Source organism: Alexandromys fortis, unplaced genomic scaffold (genome assembly GCF_014885135.2).
Source record: "Alexandromys fortis isolate MF-2015 unplaced genomic scaffold, M_Fortis_MF-2015_v1.1 scaffold_175, whole genome shotgun sequence".
Taxonomy (NCBI): Eukaryota; Metazoa; Chordata; class Mammalia; order Rodentia; family Cricetidae; genus Alexandromys; species Alexandromys fortis.
Genome location: NW_026068065.1, coordinates 1,490,233 through 1,512,064, shown reverse-complemented (window position 1 = coordinate 1,512,064; position 21,832 = coordinate 1,490,233). Strand labels below are relative to the sequence as shown.

The following is a 21,832-nucleotide window of genomic DNA, read 5'->3' as shown; positions in this document are numbered from 1 at the left end:
ATACCCTCGCCTGGCTTCTGGGGTCAACAGGCATGCTTGAAGGGCACAGACATATATGCAGGCAAAACACCCACACACATAATAAAATTAAAATAAAAAGGGAACCTGCTCTTATTATTCTTTTTGTTGTTGTTGGTTTGTTTTGTTTTTTGTTTTTTCTTTGTGTAACCCTGGCAGTCCTGGAACTCACTTTGTAGATCAGGCTGGACTTGAACTCAGAGATCTGCCTGCCTCTGCCTCCCAAGTGCTGGGATTAAAGGCTTGTACCACCACCACCTGGGCAAGGCAATCCAGCAAGTGGCCTACCTGTCAACCCCACTTCTGGCCCCCATCCCATTGGGGGACTCAAACCCTGGTCTATCATGTGACAGGTGGGAATAACAATTGCACGAGCCACTCACTATTCTTAAAATACTTACTTGCTCTGAATGGAAGCAGCACCCCCTCCTCTGCGCGAGAACCCTTTTTACTCTGTTCAGGATCCAGTATCTGCATCAGGCTGATACTGCCTCCCTCCTCCGTGTCACCTTACCTGTCCCCTGATGTCTCCCAGGCCTTGGATACCTCAGCTCACAGGGCACAGCGCCTACTTTGCCCCCACCCCATCTTTAGGGCTGAATGGTTCCAGGAAGGGAATAAAAAGAATGGGGAGGGTAAAACCCCCTGATTTCTTTAAGAAATCCCTTTGCTGTTATAAACAAAACTGAAATTTTGGCAGGTCAACGAATTTATGCATTTTAAATATTTGTTAGGCTAATTTGTTTTCTACAGGAGTTTAACAAAACATGTCCTCTCCCAGCAAGCCGCGGTGGTGCTTCTAATGCAGTGCAGTGATTTGAATGAGAAGGTTCTCCATAGTCTCAGACCTTTGAATAGTTGGTACTTAATTGGTGGTGCTGTTTGGGTAGGTTTAGGTGTTATGGAATAGGCACTTTCTGATTGGTTTAATAAAAAGCTGAATGGCCAAGAGCTAGGCAAGATTTTGGGGGCAGAGAGGATGCTGGGAAGAAAGGTGGAGATGCAGAGAGTTCCCTGACAGAGGGGATGCAGGATGGAAGTACAGGGTAGGTAAAGGTACCAAGCCACATAAAAGGACGTAGATTAAAAGATAAGGGTTATAAGGACCAGTTAGTAACAAGACTTAGCTAAGGCCAAGCTCTCATAATTAATAATAATTTTCCATGTCTGGCGACCCAAAGAAAAATCTGCCTACATTTAGGAGTTCTGGCCTTGCTGGAGGAAGTGTGTCACGTGGGGGCAGGGGCAGGCTTTGAGGTTTCAAAGCTTCCCCTAACTCTGTGCTTGTGGTTTAACATGTGAGCCCTCAGTTCCTCCTCCTGCAGCTGGGCCTTTGCTCCACTGTAAGACTCCAGCTGTCTGGAACCATAAACCAAAGTAAACGCGTCTATAAGTTGCCTTGATCATGACGTTTTATTATGTCATCAGAAAAGTAATTGCTATATATATGGAAAAACACATAAAAGTTATGTAACAATATTGGAGGAAATGACCACAGCTTAGTTTTTGTTTGGAAGTCCATTTATTGTTACACAAAACATCAGTTTATGGGTTACGAAAACATGAGACAAAATTTAGCAATCATAACCAAACTTAGGAACACAAAATGTTAACCAAACAGATGGGGGTAAAAAGTCCAAGACCCTTCAGAAACAAACCAAGATGCTAAGCCACCACGGGAGTTGGTGCAGTGGTTGTTATTGTTAGTACTTACAGAACAATAATCTCAGCCTGGAAAGCTGCGTGACAGAAGGGCTGGGGAGGAAGTCTTCTACCAAAGTCTTCAGTCGTTCATCATACACTTGTTAGAAAATGGGTTTCCAGCACAGCACGGTGGTGTGCAGCACTCATGAGGAAGAGATAGGTGGATCTCTGTAGTTTGAGGCCAAGTAGTTCTTAGTTCTACATAGTGGGTTATGGGCCAATAAGTGTTACTTAGGTGAGTTCTTATTTTTTTTAAAAAGCCTTTTAAGTCATGAGCATAAATTCTTTTTGCAGCCCTGCACTGCTAGAGCGGTCCATAAAATCCCCCCAAGCATGCAATCAAATGAAAGAGGGTCTCAAGTTGAACGGCTTGCTCAGGATTTCCCAGGATTTCCAACACTCAAGTGAGGCACCCTGAAATCCTTTCAGTTCCAAGCAAACTTGATGATTCCTACCCGCGTCCGCATCTTGCACAGCTGACACCAGTCAGATATTTACATTTAATCAAGGGAAACTGAAAAATCAGTTCTATAATCGTAGTAACTACAATTCAAGGGCTCAGCAGCCACATGCGGCCAGTTGGTCGCCCTACTACTAAGAGGCAGACTATATTCATCAATGCAGGAAGTTCTGTCCAGATAGACAGTTGGGAATTCAAAAAATTAACGCCTGGTAGTTTCAATTTCCAAAACCAGTAACTGCCAAAAGATGTTAGTCACTCTCTAGAGAGGATGAAGAAAAACATACTAGCCGACTGCAAATAAACACCTGCCCCAACCCTCCTGCCTACGGGGGTTTCTCTGCCGAGATCATTCGACAGTAATCTCCCGGGTCGCGAGCCCAGCCACCAGAACAATCTCCTCAGGCTTCTAGAACCCAGGGAACTTCAGGTCCCAGAGGACACTGGAGAGAGGCCCGATAAGACCTGCAGAACCCGCATCTCAGCTGATGTTCCCAGGCCTGGCATTCTAGCTCAGGCGCGGCGGCAGGTGGGCGGGGCCGTGACGCACGCACCTCGTGACCCCACTCCGGGCCTGCGCCGGCCGAAGCCGGAAGCGGCTGCAGTCGGAGGAACCGGTGAGCGATCTGGTGCTGGCCGGCCGGGGGATGGCTCGGGCTGCGGTGCCGGAGCGGCGCAGCGGGTGGCGGTCGCTGTGGCTGCGGACGTTGCTGCTGCTGCAGCTGCTGCGGTGGAGGTACGCCCTTGGCGCGCTCCCTTTCGGCAGCAGTCGCCACCCGGGCTTTGCGGATCTCCTATCGGAGCAGCAGCTGCTGGAGGTGCAGGACTTGACCCTGTCTCTGCTGCAGGGTGGCGGTCTGGGGCCGCTGTCGCTGCTGCCCCCCGACCTGCCGGATCTGGAGCCCGAGTGCCGGGAGCTGCTGATGGACTTCGCCAATAGCAGCGCCGAGCTGACCGGGTGTCTGGTGCGCAGCGCTCGGCCCGTGCGCCTCTGCCAGACCTGCTACCTGCTCTTCCAACAGGTCGCCAGCAAGATGGACAACATCAACCGAAACATCGGGGTGGGTAGAGGAGCAGCCCAGGCGCCTGTGGCTTGGGGGCTGGGGAAGTAAGGAAAAGACTTTGGACTGTTTGTGGAGTTGGGGGATCAGAAGCAGGCGGGTGGCTTTAGGGGCCTGGGGTTTAGAATGCTGCCTCCCTCGATGCTGTCGGCGGACGTCTTCTTGGATTGATTTGCAGTTAGATATGAGTGGCCTTCTTGGGGGCAGGGAGTCCAACACTCCTACCCTTATCTTATTTTTCAGCCTCCTCCTTCCCCATCTCAGTTCGTAGTTCCAAAAAAACGACCCTTTCGAAACTGTTAGTCATTAGAAGTTTGAGCATTGCCGCGGACATACCCAGAGCTACCAGTTTCTAGCACTGTGACCATTATTTTTTCAAAACATCAGTTTCTTCTCTATTAAATGCCACACACCCCCCAAAAAATTCCAGTTGCTGCATGTTGAGGTGTGGGAATTAATTTTTATTAAGACAGTCTGGAGCCTGCTGGCGAGGTGTCCAGTTCCACCGTTTATTAGCTTGTACTCCGGACAAGTTAGTGACACTCTGCTTGTTTTCTCCTCAGTAAAGTGGGGATAAAGGGAGCCACGGAAAGCTGGCAGATAGTAATAGCACGTGGTCAGTGGGGGTTGACATTTTAGGACATGCTCGGTCTGTTCTCCTCTAGATGCGTTGAGAGCTTTTCTGGTCTCTTGGAAGGTAATGCGAAGGGTTTAATGAAGGCAAAAACAAAAAGAGGAAGACGCGGTTTTTGCCTCTCAGTTTTTGCCTCTCAGTTCTGTATGCTCTAGGAAAGGATTAGACTGTCAGCCCAGGTGAGAGTCACGAGGTTGCCTGGGAGAGGAAAACCAGGAATGACCCCCGGGACAGAAAAGTTCCTTTTCTACTGAGGGGCCCAGTAGTCTCCTGAAAAGGTGATTTTAGTTGCTTTGTAAGTCGAAATTGACTTGACTAAATAGAAATTTGCCTATAGCTTCCTCTTGTTTTCAACCATTCTGCTGTTACTTCACAGAATCCGTTGTTTTTTTTAATGGGACCATTTGCATTAGGTAAACTCCAGAGTCAGTCTTTGTGGAAAGAGCTGGTTTTCGGGGCAGTGTAAATAGGCTCAGGTGCAGTATTTTTCAGGTTCCCTTTTTTCTCTGTGACTTTAAAGTCCCTGCCCTCAGCAGCGTTATGTTTGGTTTTGAGCAGTTTCATTAAGTTGTCTTTAGGATGCCTTTTCATTCTATTTTAATTAATTAATTAATTTGTGATGAAGTTTCATGCCCCCCAACTGATCCTGGACTTACCGGGTGGCCCAGGATGACCCCTGCTCTCGCCTCCCAGGTGCTGAGATCACAGGTATGGATCATATGATCCGGTTTCATGCAGTGCAGGGGCTCAAACCCGTGCCTTGTCCGTGCTCCTCAAGCTACTAACTGAGCCCAACCCCTGAGTTGATTTTAAATTAGCATACAGAATAGCAGGTTGGTGTTCCCCCACATAATCATGGTTGGTCCACCCTCCCACCCTTTATATCCACCGCTCACTCTCAGTGTGCCCCCTTGTACTCTTGTGTCACCTGTGGTCCCGTGCATGCTCCCCTCCCTCCCTTCAGCTACTTTCTGTGACTCTTCGTGTGGCCTCCTCTCTGATTCCCTGGCCCCTACTCAACACTCACTCCACATTAATGCACATATATCAACATTAAAAGCCAGGTTATGTATCTGAGAGAGAACATGGGACGTTTATCTTATTGTGCCTCGGTTGCCTCGCTTAAGATCTGAATTTTCAGTTTCGTCAGTTTTCCTGCAAACTTCATAACTTCCAGTTGCCTTTTTTTGTCTTAAATAACAAGACCTGTTGTTGGCACAGTGTCCCTGGGGCTTTGAGGCTGCAGAAGTTTTCTCGTGTATGCAGGTGCTGCGTGCGAAGTTAGGAGGTTAAAAACAAAAACAAAAACCAGGCAATCCTGAGTTCTAGTAATTAGAATTATGGCCGTCACCCAAAAGATACATGAATGAACTCCCACTGCCCAGCCGAAGATTTCCAGCCCAGGGTTGCAGGCGCTTCCTTCACCCACCTGGTCCCCAGGTACTACCAGTAATGTGGGACCCCGGATCTCCTCACCCTAATGTGAAGAAGGAGTGAGGTGGTCACATGAGGTGGGAAAGCCTTCCCCAGCCTGCATACTCAGAAGGCTGGTTTCTGCAGTGTAACCCAGGATTTAGTAGGTTTCTGGGAGGTACTTTGGGAGTCCGACCTTGTGACCTATCAGGAAATGTGTGTGTTTAAAGAACTCTGTGACTGTAGAGTTTGTTGTAGTGACGGCTAGAAAGAATTGAGCAAGGCAGCCTGTGACCAGAAGTCTGCATTGGTCAGGAGCTAGGGGCTCTGAGCTTTATATGGAATGCTGTGGATTTTAGAGTCGGAAACCAGTATGATTGTGTTGGCAGGTTTTAATTCTCTTGTAAGGATGGTATTGTTACCTACATTTCAGGGAAAGCGGAGATTGGGAATGGGTGTAAAGGAAGGTATGTAGATGTGGTTGTAGATTTTTGTGAAGTAAATCTGACCACCCCCATGTGTGTTTTGATGCCTTCATCCCACTTCTCAGGGGCAGCCGTGATGAGAGTGGATGGTTGCATTCCTGGTATCTAGGCTTCGGCCAGATGGTTCTGGTTATGATGGATCAAAGTATAAATCAAGGACCAGCTTGTTTGGGCCATGATGCTGTGTGTTGAGACTACAAAGGCATGTGAAGTTTCTGTCCTGCAGGAATTGAGTTTCAGATGGGAAACCCAGGTATCCACAGGGAGATAACCACAGGAGATACTTAGCCTCCGAGAGGTTAAGTACCCCACGGAAGGTGGCACGGTCTGTCTGAGGTGTGAGGGGCGAGTGGGGTACTCGTGCAGGACCCTGATCACACCAGCATCATCTCCGGGGTCGCTGTCGCTTCTTCTCCTCTCCCGCTTTCGCCTTCCTCACACTCACACTAGGGCGAGTGGCTGATCAGTCTTCCTGCCACATTCCTCTCTAAATATCGTTAACCTGGAAGTGTGTTCCCAGACTGCTTTTTGTATCACCCTTTCCAAACATCTTCAAAAACTTTCTACTATCAAGAAAAAGAAAAAAGGAAAAGCAAAAGTATATTTCTAAAAGAAAATTTTAGACACTTTTATGTGTGTGGGTGTTCGGCCTGTGTGTAAGTCTGTGAGCCACCTGCAGCTGCCTGGTGCCTATGGAGACCCCAGATCTCCTAGAATTGGAGAGTTGTGAGCCACCTTGTGGGTGCTGCTGGGAATCGAACCCAGGTCCTCTGGAGGAGCAGCCAGTGCTCTCAACTGCTAAGCCTCTTTCCAGCCTTGAGAAAGTATTTTTCTTTTGGCTGAGTCTTAAGGACTTTCCCAACCTTGTCCCAGCGTATCCATAGTGCTGCCATGTTCAGAGTGTACCCGCTGCTACCGAACAGTGCCTGCACACTTAACATCAGCTGCATTTCACCGCTGCTACCGAACAGTGCCTGCACACTGAACATCAGCTGCATTTCACCGCTGCTACCGAACAGTGCCTGCACACTGAATGTCAGCTGCATTTCACCCTCTGATCATTTTACTCTGTTTTAGAGTTCTCTTTCTGTTGTAAAAGGGGCAGCAGGCTGCTTTTCATCCCGCCCAGCTAGCTTTACCTGAAATAATTACACTGAAACTGTATTCATTTAAAGACTGCCTGACCCATTAGTTCTAGCCTCTTATCCACTAATTCTCACATCTTGATTAACCCATTTCTAATAATCTGTGTAGCAGCACGAGGTGGTGGCTTACCGGGAAAGATCCTAACCTACGTCCGTCTCTGGTCAGAGATTCATGGCATCTGCCTGACTCTGCTTTTTTCCTCCCAGAATTCTGTTCTGTCTACTCCACCCACCTAAGGGCTGGCCTATCAAAAGGCAAAGCAGTTTCTTTATTTTAAAATATTTATTTATTATGTATACAATGTTCTGTCTGTGTGTATGCCTGCAGGCCAGAAGAGGACACCAGACCTCATTACAGATGGTTGTGAGCCACCATGTAGCAGTTTCTTTATTAACCAATGAAAGTAACACATAGACAGATGGCCCTCCTATACCATTTCCCCCTTTTCTGTTTAAACAAAAAGGAAGGCTTTAACTTTAACATAGTGAAATTACATATAACAAAACAGTTATCAAGCAAGAATTACAGTTACAATATTTATATCTACTTTATCTTTTATAATAATTAAGGAAAACTATAACTATCTATCTATTCTTCAACTCCATCAAAGACTCCAGAAAGATATAATATTACCTAAGTAAATAAGACGTAAGCAACTTCCAAAACTCTAGAAATGACAGAGACATCTCGCTGTCTGGACAGTCACCCAAAGTTCCTCTGTACTGTTGGGGCATCCATCTTTGGCCTTCAGGCCCATAGTATCCAGCATCCTTCATATTTCCATGAAGCAGGAAAATTCAAAGACAGTTCAGTCACTTTCTTTTGTGTCCTGCAGAATGTCTCACAGACTCTTTCATGAAACAGGAACCCTGAAAGATCATCTCACCTTTAGGCAAGTTCAGCAGTCCTCACTCTGCGGGTTCTTTGTGTCCAATTTATCCAACAGTCCAGGCAAGAGCAGTTTCTTGCCCAAATGGCTAACCAACTCCGTAAGGAGCCTCTTCAATGCCCATCTTCCTCTTGAAGTAGATTGGTGCTGCCAGGAGCAGATGTGTCTCATTGTCATGAAAAGCCCTAAGTTATTAAAACATTAAGTGACATATTCTGTAGTCTTTGAAAGATATGAAGAATGCCTATCTGAAATATATCTATGCACATCTAGAAAATCTAACTAACATGACTACAAACTTGACTATTTTAGATGATTATCCATTAACAACCTATATTTTCTAATTATACATTACATTTTTAAATGAACTACACAATCACAATACCTTAATCAAGAGCAGAAATACATATACATATAACAAAATTGACCTTAAAATCCATACCAATGCAAATTATTCATATCTATGTCGTATCCCCCTTTAAATATAAAAGAACATTTGAGAGGGAGGGGACTCAGAGGTTAAGAGCACTGACCTCTCTTCCAGAGGTCCTGAGTTCAATTCCTAGCAACCGCATGGTGACTCACAATCATCTGTAATGAGATCTGGTGCCCTCCTCTAACATGCAGGCAAACATGGAGGCAGACACTGTATACATAATAAATAAATCTTTCTTTCTGTCGTGAATATATGTAAGTATGTGGGTGCCCATGCCATGGGACATATGGGGGGGCAGAGGACAACTGTGGGGATCAGTTCTCTTTTCACCACAAGGTCTAGGGACTGAACTCTGGGTCTTAGGCTTGATGGCAGCTGCCTTTATCCACGAAGCCATCCCACGCATCCCGTAGTGATTTTTAGGAGCCTCAGCTGCACGTGAAGATGCTCCTTACACGCCTGCACCTCACCAAACAGACGCTCCTGAGAGCACTTGGGATTGGCACCACGAGAGCCAGGTGAAACACCACTTACCAGGTTCTGTGTGCCAGGCTTTGTGCTCCTTGATGAATATATGTATTTCATTTAATATAGGAAGTGTAGGAGTCTTGCTTGTGAAATTGAGCTCCAGAGGAGTTGGGTCAGCTGCCCATGCCATCATCTCTTACCAGTCCCTGCCGAGCTCCAGTGAAGAATCAATGAAGGAGACAAACGTAGTAGTGCCAGGACTGGGGATGTTGAGCCAAGAGGTTAGTCTGGGGTTGCATAGCAAGATCTTGTCTCAAAAGGAAAAAAGAAAGATGGAAAGGTTGAAAATGTAGCTCAGGCTTTGAGTGCTGGCCAAGCACATGTGTGGTGGTTCCCCAGGACCACACAAATCATGAAAGAATACGGAAGAGCTTGACGGATGGCTTAGTGGGTAAGACTGACTGCTTGTCGTACAAGCACAAAGGCGCTAGTTTGATTCCTCAGCACTTGTGCAAAAAGGCAGGTGTGACTGCATGCACCTGTAACCCCAGTGACATGGGGAGTAAAGACAGGCGAACTGCTGGGGCCTGATGGCTACTGTCCACCGGCCTAAGCCTAGTTCCAGGGCTAGTGAAAGAGCCTGTCTCAAGGGAGTAAGGCAGGACGCCTGATGGCCTCTGGCCTCTGCCAGCATCTACCTGTGTGCAGGCAACTGTACATGTAACACACACACAACTCACATATACATATGCACAACAAAAACAAGGATAAATATGTTTTATTTATTGTTATTTCTCTGAAACAGTTCCAAAAAAGGAACCTTGAGATGCCTTAGTAGGTAAGGGCGATCCCGGGGCCCTACACAGTGGCCGGAGAGAACTGATCCATAGGTTGTCCTCTGTCCTACACACACACACACACACACACACACACACACACACACACACACAAAACACATACTAAATAAATGTTAAAATATAAAGATAACAAAAGCAAGCGCTCTCTTAGGTGCGTCTTAGTGAGGTGGTACACACAGAGGATGAGCTTCCCAAATGAATCGCAGTGATGCTCCTCCCATTGCTGCAACGACTGGCTAGTTCTCTTCCTGGTCTTCCCACGGGGTCTCTTTCACCCATCTGTGTTTACAGGCAGATTCTTGAAGCATGGTGTGGCAGCTTTCTCTGACATTCCCTGTCTGCAGAAGGTCAGCATTCTTGAGGTGCCTGTAAACAGTGGGAGTTAAGTGACTTTGAAAGGAGGGAGAGGCCAGCACTCAGTGCCCCATGTGAGGCAACAGAGACAGGAAATATTTGAGGCTCAAGACATCAGGGTCCCGGCTTTATCATCTGCATAGCACTAGTTTCTTTCATGATAAATTGTCCTTGGAAGACATGTTTTTCTATTCGAGTATAAACTCTTGGATGTTATATGGGTGAATTACTGGATTTTCTGGCAGAATACTAGCCTCTGGACCAAAACATTTCCCAAAAGGTGAAGCCAAAGGATTTGTGAACATTTGCTCACAGATTTAAAAAAATCATTTACTGTAGAAAAAACTTAAGCAGTTGAAGAGAAGCAAAAGTGAAAATCAAATTTGTCATGCTCCGTCATCCAGAGACACCCATTGCATTGCTACATTTCGTTTTTCACATTCTGGAATTTTCCCTGTGCAAAGTAAGAGATTGTGACACAGTCACAAGCTGTAATGAAGAAGTTGAGCTCGATCACAGAAGCAAAGGGGGCTGGAGAGACGGCTCAGCAGTTAACGCAGGTGTTTCTTCCTTTCTACATGGACCCAGCAAAAAATAAATGTTAGATAGAAACCTGTCTCCCTGCCATTTTTATTATTACTGCTGTTATCATCGGGTCCTATCAGACAAAATCTTAAATGGTTTATAATATGTATTTTAATTGTTTTATGACTTTTGGAGTTGTTGGAAAGTCTAAATCCTCAGAGTATTTCTTCCCGTTTTTTTTCCTTTCTTATTGTTCCAGAACTCCTCAGAGAGCCCGAACTGTGCCAGAAGTCTCCTGATGGCAGACAGAATGCAAATAGTCCTGACAGTCTCTGAGTTTTTCAGTACTACATGGCAGGAGGCGAACTGTGCAAGTGAGTGCTCCGTGTCTGCTGCGGTGCTCCGTGTCTGCTGCGGTGCTCCGTGTCTCTGCTGCGGTGCTCCGTGTCTCTGCTGCGGTGCTCCGTGTCTCTGCTGTGGTGCTCCGTGTCTCTGCAATGGTGCTCAATGTTTCTGCCGCAGTGCTCCGTGTCTGCTGCGGTGCTCCATGTCTCTGCTCTAGTGTTCCGTGTCTCTGCCACAGAGCTCCGTGTCTCTGCTGCAGTGCTCCATGTCTGCTGCGGTGCTCCGTGTCTCTGCCGTGGTGCTCTGTGTTTCTGCTCTAGTGTTCCGTGTCTCTGCCACAGAGCTCCGTGTCTCTGCTGCGGTGCTCCTTGTCTGCCACAGAGCTCCGTGTCTCTGCAGTGATGTGTCACATTTGATCTCGCTGAGCTTTAGGGTGGCTGGAACCAGGCAATCTATTGTCACTAGGGTTGAAGGCGTCACTGGTGTCACGGTGTATTAGACATCGCTGCCGGAGTGAGCTCTGGTAGTTAGAATTGTGTAGCAGATCTCTGAGCTCTGAGGTCAGACGGGTGTTTGTTTGCTGTCGGGTTTGGGACAGTTAACCATTTTGTGGAACTCGAGTTTCTTCATCAGTAAGTTGGAGAAAATAGCCGAACCTATATTAACTGATATTTATAATAATCTCCCAGAGCAAGGGAGAGGGATTTTTGGAGAGGGAGCAAGAGGGAGGAGGGAAGAAGGAAGAGAATGTTGTGAGAGAGGGGAGGGAGAGAGGACATCAGTTCTGCCAGCTTCGCAAGCTCCTGTGTTTCTGTGTAATAAAGTGACATCCATTCGAGGTATCTTTGTAAAAACTTAAATCATTATTTCATCTTAGATGTGCCTTGAATACCAACTATGTCCTGTGTCCTTACCTTCCACTGTCTATAACTTAGTGAGAAAGATATATTACAAATATAGCTTAGAAAAGTAAACAATAAAACTTCAGGGTCTTAGAAGGAAAAGTCACCTGGGAGCATTTTAGGAGCTGAGGGATCTTCATGGTTGGGTGTGGTCTCACTGGGTGGAGTTGAGGTAAAAGAGCGGCAGCTGGAGAGCACAGAGAAGGGAAGAGTGGGCGCTCTGGGGTCCTGGAAGCCCACAGGGAGGTGAAGTCATTCGGGGAGGGCAGAACTTTCATGAATATGGTAGTTTATCACATGGACCAACATTTCCCTTCTTTGAACTCCAGCGCGCTATGAGAGAGAGAGAGTTATCTACTATAAAACGTGGACATTAGCAATACATGTACAGTATCAAAGACAGCAAGAAGTGCACGTGTATTCGTCACCTCTCATTGTTGTGACAATGCCTGGCAGAAACAGGCGGTGACGAGACAGGTCTGTTTTGGTTCATGGTTGCAGAGAGGTTTTAGTCCATCCTGGAGGGGGAGGAGTGGCAGGGTGGCTTTGTCCATGGGACCAGAATGGAAGGTGGCAGGTCATCACTGTAGGGGTCTTACAGTGGGCAGACACACCCAGACACCAGGTTCTCAGCACAGAGGAGACTTATTGGCCTAGAGGCTGGAGTGGGGTGGGGGGCTGCCTCTGGAGCGGGCAAAGGCAGACAGCAGGTGTCTCTGCAGGAGTGGATTTTAAGGAGGAAGAGGGAAGTCTGTGCGAGGTGAGTTGGTAAGTCCTAGTTGGACAGGTTAGCCAGCCCAGCCAAGTAATGAATTTAGTAGTTTAACCTTGGAATTTTGGTTAGGCTTAAGGAAGTGGCCAAATAAGGGAATAGACCTTGGGGACTGTAAAGGTTAGCAAGGAGCCAGGGAGAGGAGAGGGCAAACCTGCTAGGGCCTGTTAACCCTTCAGTAAGGAGACTGCAGGCAGGTGTCATGTGATTGCAGACAGGCAGCAGAGAACTGACCTGGAATAACCTTCAAAGGCCAGCCCCTGTGTCTACCAGCAAGGCCTCACCTTGTAAATATTCTGTGGCCCCTGTACTTTTTTGGGGTGAAAATTTCTTCTGTAAATAGGGATCAAGTGTTCACATGAGCTTATGGAGAGCATCTAGATTCAAACCTGTAACATCAGGTTTAAAAAATGCTTTTTCTTCTCAGACAGGTTTCATTACGTAGCCCTGGCTAGACTGGAATTCACTATATAAGCCAGTCTGGCCCCTGTCTCCCAATAAACATGCCTGGCTAAAAAAATTTTTGTTGTTTTTGTATGGTTCTTTTGCTATGTATCCTAGGCTGGCCTTGAATTTGCTATTGTAGCTCAGGCTACCCTCAAACTCAAGATCCTCCTGTTTCAGCCTTCAGAGAACTAGAATTAACACATCAACATGTGCCACTGGACCCAGCTTAAAAACAAAACAAACCCCAAAGCATCGTTTACACTATCACTCTCCATGTCTTTCCCCCTTGTCAGTATACCGTGCTGTGCTGACTGCTGGCTCTTCATTTTGTATTGTTTCATTGCTTCTGGAAATTGATAAAAAGGGCTTACCAGACAGAACTTTTCTTTTTTTCTTAGCTATTTCTTAAATAGGCCAGGCTGACCTTGAACTTGGTGTATATCTAAGGATGACCTTGAACTCCAGATCCGCCCCCCCCCATGCTTCCATGCCCACATTCTGGATCTCTTGCGTGAAGCACCAGGCTGTTAATTTTAGCAACCACTTCCTGTGATGTCACTGGGCTAGCCTGGGCTCAATGTTGTTCTCCTTCATTCACCTCCCAAATGTTTGGGTCATAGGGATTTGTCACCACCACAGCTAAAGTTCATAATTCCTAGTATGAACAGACTGAAGAGCCTTTTTAAAAATCACCTAGGGATTGAAGATGTAGCTACCTCAGCAGAGTGCTTGCCTAAGGTGCATGAAGTCCTGGACTCCTTCTCCAGCGCTACATAGATTGAGCATGGTGATACAAGTCTGTGACCCTAGCACATGGGTGTGGAGGCAGGAAGATCAGAAGATCAAAGTCATCCTCATCTACATAGCGAGTTTAAGGCCAGCCTGGGCTACATGAGAGATCTCAAAATAGAGAACAGACAAACAAAATATATGTAGGAACTGGGGAGATGGCTCAGTTGGTAAAATGTTTGCTCTGCAAACGTAAAGATCTGAGCTCAAATCGCCAGTGCCTGTGTGAAAAAAACAGGTTTTTTTTTTTTTTTATGACTCTGTGCACTCAAAGCTCTGGGAGGCACTTGGAGGTCCTGGGAGGCTCTGGGAGGTGCTTGGAGGCTCAGGAGGCCCTGGGAGGCACTAGGAGCTCATGAGCCAGAAGACTAGCCAATCAGTGATCTCTGGGATCAGTGAGAGACTGTGCTAAAAAAGAAGGGGGATAGTGATAGACTCCTAATGGCCTCCACATATGTATACTGCACACATATGTAAACACACACAGAGAATACTAGAACTGTTTTTAAATGGGACTTTTGAAATTATTTTTATTTTATGTATATGAGTTTTTGTTGGGAGGGGTTTCTGTCCCATCTGGTCCCACAATAAACACACAGAAACTATATTATTTGCAATACTGTTTGGCCAATAGCTAGCTCTTATATCCTAAACTAACCCATTTCTATTAATCTGTGTATCGCCACATGGCTGTGGCTTATGGGAGAGGCTACATGGCTTCTCCCTGACTCTGCCTGCTCTCTCCCTATATATCTCTTCCAGCCTGGCTAAATTCTGTTAAGCTATTGGTTGAAAGCAGTTTCTTTATTAACCAATAAAAACAGCACATATACACATATCCAGAAGGACTTCCACACCAAGTTTTTGCCTGCTCATATGTACCTACACCACATGTTGTGCCTGGTGTCCTAGGAGGCCAGAGGGAAGGCATTAGGTCTCCTGGGACAAGAGTTAAAGATGGTTGTAAGCCTCCAAGTGAGTGTTGGGAATTAGAACTGAGTCCTCTAGAAGGAAAAGCAGCCAGTGTTCTTAAATGCTAAATCTCTAGCTTCTGGATGAGATTTATAACAATTTGTTTTTTGAGATAGGGTTTCATGGAGTCCACACTGGCCTCAAACTCACTATGTATTCACAGCTGGTTCTCCTGCCCCTACTCCCACGTATTGAAGTTGTAGTTGTGTGCACGTGACCTCCTGGTTCTCCTGCCCCCACCCAGATGCTGGAGTTGTAGTTGTATGCACGTGAACTCCTGGTCCTCCTGCCCTCCCACTCCCAGGTGCTGGGGTCGCAGCTGTGTGTTCTTTTGTTCTCTGAACCATCCTATCTTGAAAATATTGCTTTGACTGAATTTCTGAGGAATGCACCTCTAAGCTGTTAGAAACAAGTTGTTCAAGAGGTTATTATTGCCTAATTAGAATTAATTAACAAGCCAGGTGAAAGAATTAAAGGTGCGGATGTGTTTTAGGGAGTGGAAGTAGGTCAGCTGAGGGACAGGAAAAGATGGCTCCATTTTCACTAAATTCGCACTCACCTGCTTTCAGCTGCATGGCACATGCGTCTAGTTCCCGTTCAGAGCTATCCAGAACACTCAAAAGCTCCTCAGGATGCCCAGAATATGGCATTTGTGTCACATGCAGTCAGAGGGGCCAAATGTTTTCTTTTCCAGGATTGTGCATTAAAACTGACTTCTCATTTGTTGTTTTAATCCTATTTTAAAATGTTTCACAATTTCTAGACTGACTTTTAAATGGAATTGAAATAGCTTTAAGAGATTGGACCCAATAAATTTCATTGTTTGTTTATTTTTTGCTTTATTCAATAATAGCATTTTTCCCCTTCCTTCCTTCCTTCCTTCCTTCCTTCCTTCCTTCCTTCCTTCCTTCCTTCCTTCCTTTCTTTTTTGGTTATTATTATTGTTATCTGGTCCCAGATTAATTCCTTAAGATTTTTTTACTGCTTTCTGTTTTCGTGGTGGCTGGCATCTAGTGTAATCATTTTAAACTAAACTCTTCACCAAGTGTATAAGCCCTTCTAATTATGCTCTCTGCACACCTACCTCATGAAGATATCTGAAACATTTTAAAAGAATTTTTAGAAAGTTTAAAGATATTTATAGCGGTTGGGGCTTAGGCAAGCAGCAGCGTGCTTGCCTGAGGCTCAGGGTTGGGTCTCCAGCTGCAAGAGAAAATCTCACTTATCAGAATGTCCCAGAGCATTCTTGCTTGTGTTCCACAGTCTAAGGAGACACTGGGAATCTGGATGAAGAGGGAAATGAAGTGAGCAGGGTCGTGAAAGGGTCTCTCACCCCATTCTCCTGTGAGCTTCACACAGAGCTCCGTGTGTGAGGTGAGAAGGTGAGGGCACGCATGAATGGCGGGTGAAGAGTCAGGAATAGAAGGGGGCTGGGTGGGAGGGTTGCAAGTGTTCTTCTCCAGCCTGCTGTGTAGGGTGTATACCTGCTGGAAGCAGAGTTCAAAAGCCAAAATGTTAAACATGTGTGAAGTAAAAGCTATAACAAGTTCCTGAGCCAAACCTTTACTCGCCTGCAGTCTGAAACAGGAGTCAGTTCTCTCCGTCCATCACACGGGTCCCTTGGACCCCAACTCAGCTCACCTTTACCCTCTAAAGCCCTGTCGTCAGCCCCTAGAAATGCACTCTTTCTTCAGAGGCAGCCTGTATTTCCAGTGCCCTGGCTGGTATATTATGAGCGTGACATTGCCACTGAAGCGCCGTGTGATCTTGAAGAGCATTCTGATTCATCAAAGGGAAACTAGCCTTCAACTAAAGTATTCGTGACGGAACCATCAGCAGTAAATTCTGCTGCTGGAGCAGAGGGGCCGCCAGGCAGAACCCTTCTTTGTCAGGTGCTATCTATGTGGAAAAGCCCTTCTTTGTATAATTTTTAGATAGCTTTCATATTTCTAAACCTAATTACGACACTCTCACTGTTTAGTCTGTGTTTTCTGAAGCCTGCTCAACTTTTCAGAAAGCGGGGATCATTGTTCTCCATGAAGTTCATCCTCTCCTTCCATCCTGTGGGTGCCTGGGACCCCAACTCGGGTCGTCAGGCTTGGCGGCAGGGATCTTTACCTTCTCAGCCGTGTCGCCTGCAAATGACCCTTTCTCCATGGGCAACCTGTATTGTTTGTAGTGAGTCAGGTGTCTGTGTGTCTCAGGCTGGCCTTGGGCATGGGCTCACAAGCCTCCTGTCTCAGCTTCCCAGAATTAATTCGTGCTCCTTCCTGTCTTAGCCCCCTGAATGCTGGGCGTATAGGGATGTGCCAGCATAAAACCAGCTTTTAAAGCAGCAGGGATGGGCTGAAGAGGTGGCTCAGAGGTTAAAAGCCCTTGCTGCTCTTGTAGAGGGCCCAGTTCAGTTCTCAGGACCTGGGTTTGGTTCCCAGCACTCACAGGTAGCTCACACCTTTCCGCCACAGAATCTGACATCTTCTTCTAACCTCCTTGGGCAGCACACACACACACACACATGCACACACACACCACATATACAATGTGTACAGGCAAAACGCTCATGTACATAAATAAATATTGGAAAATCATTGCAAATCATTAGAGATCTGGAGGCAGACTCCTAGGAGATACCACATCTGTAAAGGTGAGTGGTCTTGGTGGGGCACACCTGGAACCCCAGCACTCAGGAGGCCCGGACAGGGAGGTAAAAGGAGTGTGGCCCCTGCCCTAAGGTGCTCGGGACTAGAGGCATAGCTCAGTGACAGAGTGCTTTGCTAGCTATATAGGGGGAGCAGGTTCAGTCCTCAGCCCTGGGGATGGAAGACAGAAGCCACACAATTCTGTTGTAGTAATTTAGCCAGTTTCTGTGTGAGGTTTTGACTGGAATCCTCAGCGCCCTGAAGAAGGCCTCTTGAGCTGATACCCACGTCCTTGTGGAGACAGAAGCTGTGCTAATCTGTCCTTGATGAGGCTCCTTTGATTATCTGAGATGAGGCAGAAGCACAATGACCACTTCACTCCTTGCTCACAGAGAGCTTTGTCGTCACCACCTTCACTAGCTTCCTAATTTCTAAACTGTGTAGCTTCTGACTGTGTACAACCTTAGGCTCCCCGTTCTCCCCAGTAGATAAGGGCATTTACTAGAGTTCCTTTGTTTTGAATCAAAAGTCAGGGTGCTTCTAATAATGAAGACATGTTTAACCCCATTGTATAAGTGAACTCCTTTGTGCTTTGTAACACCACTGCCTACCAGTCACTGGGAAAACCATACTGTGCCAGCGCAGCACTTAATCAGACCATCCGGCTCGATTAGCTTTTCGTTTAATTTCCCAATTATTTTAAGTGAAAAGAAAATGGCTGTAAAACAGAAGAGATTAGATCCTTTTGTTCCTCGGAAAGGCTTTCTTTATAAATTATTTAGTTATTCTATATAAATTATTCTATACAAATTATTTAATTTTATAAAGAAGTTATTTTTTAAAGAGTTATTTATTTTTATTATGTATACAATGTTCTGTCTGCATATATTTCTATGTGCCAAGAGCACATCAGATCTCATTATAGATGGTGAGCTCTCAACAGATGGTTGTGAGCTGCCATGTGTTTGCGGGGAATTGAACTCAGGACCTCTGAGAGAACAGCCAGTGGTCCTAATCTCATGTTATTTGTGTTTCTTGCACAGAAGAAGCTGCCAGAGCTCTCAGAGCAGCTGTGCTGCTGCTGTGTGTGCACAGGGCCACCCTCCTGCCATCTTTGCTGTGCATGCCAGGCACAGCAAGACTCCTGACACTGGTGTCCACTTGCTGTGGATGATCCTATGCTTCCAGAACTCCCGTGAGACACTAATCCCCAAGCTGAAGACTGTTAGCCGGATATTCGAATGTTCTCTGAGTTTAATTGTGCTTATTTTTATTTTTATCTATTTTACCTGATCCCTAAAAGGAGCCAAGGCTACTTCATGTTAATAACATAGCATGTAAACAGAGCTTATATTATTTATTACTTTAAAAAGAATTTAGTAGGCCAGGCCTGGGAGCCCACAGCTTTAATCCCAGCACTCAGGAAGCGGGTGGATTTCTGACTTCAAGGCCAGCCTGGTCTACAGAGTGGGTTTCAGGATAGCCTGGGCTACACAGGGAAAACCCTATCTCAACAAAACAAACAACAGCATCAACAACAAAAAGATTTTAGTATTTAAGCTTTGTGGATGCTGACATATGGATTAATGAGTACTTAATTAGTAAAGAAGAATGCTGTGCTTCAGGAAACACAGGTGTGTGGAGAAGCATCTGGCATTTTGGCTTACTGACTTGTGTGTAGTCTTGGTGTACACCTTCTTTCTCTGGCATAGTTCGCTCATCAGCAAAGGGAGCCATCTCTTTGTAAATGATTGACAAGCAACTAGAGCTGGACTTATGTGTCTGAGAAGATAAACTTTAGAGACTGTAGATTCTCGGGCTCAAAGAGGGAACATCTAGGACAGGCTCGCCAAGAGGACCCCATCCATGTTCACTGGTGCAGAGGGGCCTGCCCAAGTGTGTGCAGGAGTGTCTCTCTGCCTGTCTGTGAATCTACTGGATTCCAGCTGACTTCTAGTCATGTGAGCGTCGGCTTCCAATGTCTGAGTTTACAACAGAGAAGTTAAAGTGCTGGCTGTCCTGCCCTCTTACCCAAGTTCAGGTTCCTTCTTTCTGACCAGGTGACGGTGACTTCCCGAATCCCTGGAGGTGTTAGGTGCTTGTGGGTGCTGGAGGAGGAGCCTTGGCATGCAGCTGTCGACTCTTGAGTGCTGAGTTAACTGTTTAGACTGTAGCTGTCCACGCCTGTGCATGTATGTTACCCTGCAGAGTTTGAAAGTGCTGGCTCAGCAGCAGACAGATCATAAAAATCCAGCTTTCTGTGTATCCGTTTTGTGTGCTTGGGCCGGCTCCTTTATTTCTCTAAACTGCTTATTATTTTTCATTTTTATTTAAAAATTTTAGCTATTTGCTAAGTGTGGTGATATAGGAGACAGAGGTAGATGGACTTCTATAAATTTGTAGGCAAGCCTGGACTGCATGAGTTCCAGGCCAGCATAGACCTTGTCTCAAAAATTAAAAGACAATATTTTTTAGGAATTTATTTATTTTTATTTTATGTGCGCAAGTGTTCTGTCTGCACATATGTCTGTGTACCACATGCATGCACCTGATGTTGGAGGAGGCCAGAAAAGAGCATTGGATCCTCTGGAGTGAGTTACAAATAGTTGTGAGCCTCCAGGAGGGCGCTGGGAACCAAACCCAGGACCTCTGCAAGAGCAGCATATGCTCTTAACTGCTGAGCCATCTCTCCACTCCCAATTTTTAAAGAGTTTGCTTTTATTTTGTGGCATGTGTGTACCACAGGCACCCGTGGAGGCCACAGGGCAACTCTCAAAGAGCTCAGCTCTTGCCTTCCACCGTGGGTTCCAGGAATCTAGCTCAAGCGGTCAGGCTCGTGTGGCAAGTGCTTTTGCCTTGCTGCTTATTTTTACGATAGAGATAATAGCTCTTGCCTCATAGACTCGCTTCAGGAATGGAATGAGTCCTTGTGCCGTAGGTGTAAACACACTTGCAGTATAATATTCAGCAACGTCAGCTTGCATGATGGGAGTGATCGCTGTGTGTGAGCTGTCTTGTGGCTTGTCCTGGTGTCTACTCAGTTCTCCCCTTGTCACAGCCACAGCTTGCTGTTGGGTTTCTTCACTCCTTCTAGATGGTTCTGATTCTCTTAGTCAAGTGGGTGCAGAATAAAACTATGTGTGAAAATTAAGAACACAGGAGTGGGCCAAGCACTAGGGAATAGGTGTTTGAAACACCCCTTGTGGGCTAATTGCTGGGGCATCTATAAGGATTGTTTCATGACCCTGAAACCAGAAAGCAATGAATTTGAATCAAGTTCTTTCATCATAAGTTAGAGTATAGAAAGCAGACGGGGATGTCTGTGGGCATGTGCAGGGTAGAGAGTCAAGGTTTCACAGGAAGTAGAGGGGACAGAAGGACAGGAGGTCACGCTAGAGCAGAGACAGCAGCTGCGATGAATACCACAGATACGGAATTCGCAGACACACTAAACAGTTGTTTTTTTTCCAGACCTTAGGAAGTTTCTGTCAGGTTTTTAGACCAAATTCCCACCAGGCTGTCTCTCTGGGCCCCCAGCTCTTGGTCCGTTCAGAATAAATGGAAAAGGCCATCCTGCTAGGGACCGAAAGAGCTACTGAATCTGACACCTAGGTAACAAGACAAGGGAGGATCTAGGCAAAGTTACTACAAGGTAAAGTTTTCCATCTGAATAGCACACTGGGCACTGAGAGCTGAGCGTTCACTAACTTTCACCATTAACAGCCAGGGTTTTGTAAGAAGAGAATGTGCAACTATTTTAAGACTTTCGATAAAAATTTAAAAAGTAAGTTTGGGCCAGGCGGTGGTGGTGCACGCCTTTAATCCCAGCACTTGGGAGGCAGACGCAGGCGGATCTCTGTGAGTTCGAGACCAGCCTGGTCTACAAGAGCTAGTTGCAGGACAGGCTCCAAAACCACAGAGAAACCCTGTCTTGAAAAACCAAATAAATAAATAAATAAAAAATAAGTTTGGAAGCTAAAAGGGCTAAAAACTTTGAGTATTTGGAAACTTGTGTGGAAGACTTCATGCTTGTCTGTTTGGCAGTGGTTGTAGGTCAAACTGAACAGTCCCTGAGAGATAAGCGACCGCATGCTGTTGTTGGTGATGACCCCTTCACATACTGCGTTCTGTTTCGTTGTCTTTACAGATTGCTTAACGAACGACAGTGAAGCTTTGTCAAATAACACTGAGTATTTCCTCAGTCTGTTTAACAAGACTCTGGCCTGCTTTGAGCACAACCTTCAGGTGAGTTATATAAACTTCGTGCCGTAATGTGTAATTGTAACTGTTTGCAGCATCAATTATGGTATTTATTTGGACTCATAAAAGAATTAGTGAGCTTTCATTTCTACGCGTAGATTATTTCCACTTGGAAATACTAATTGCTTAAAGCTCAGGCAGGCAGGCAGAGAGGCGAGCGAATCACTGAGAGTTCAAGGCCATTGCTACACGAAGGCCACTCCCAGGCCAGCCAGGCTACACAGTGAGGTTGTCTTTAAATTAAAAAAAAAAAAAG

At 46.0% G+C, this 21,832-nt stretch overlaps 1 protein-coding gene across 1 annotated transcript in view; it reads left to right on the top strand.

Moving 5' to 3' along the window:
• The first annotated feature begins 2,766 nt into the window (after window positions 1–2,766).
• Window positions 2,767–21,832, top strand: part of Ostm1 (osteoclastogenesis associated transmembrane protein 1) — a 29,579-nt gene continuing 10,513 nt past the window's right edge. The window contains exons 1-3 of the mRNA XM_050120532.1: window positions 2,767–3,243; window positions 10,710–10,824; window positions 21,464–21,561. Coding sequence (XP_049976489.1) covers window positions 2,830–3,243; window positions 10,710–10,824; window positions 21,464–21,561 — 627 coding nt within the window. The 5' untranslated portion in view covers window positions 2,767–2,829. The remainder of the gene's footprint in view (window positions 3,244–10,709; window positions 10,825–21,463; window positions 21,562–21,832) is intronic.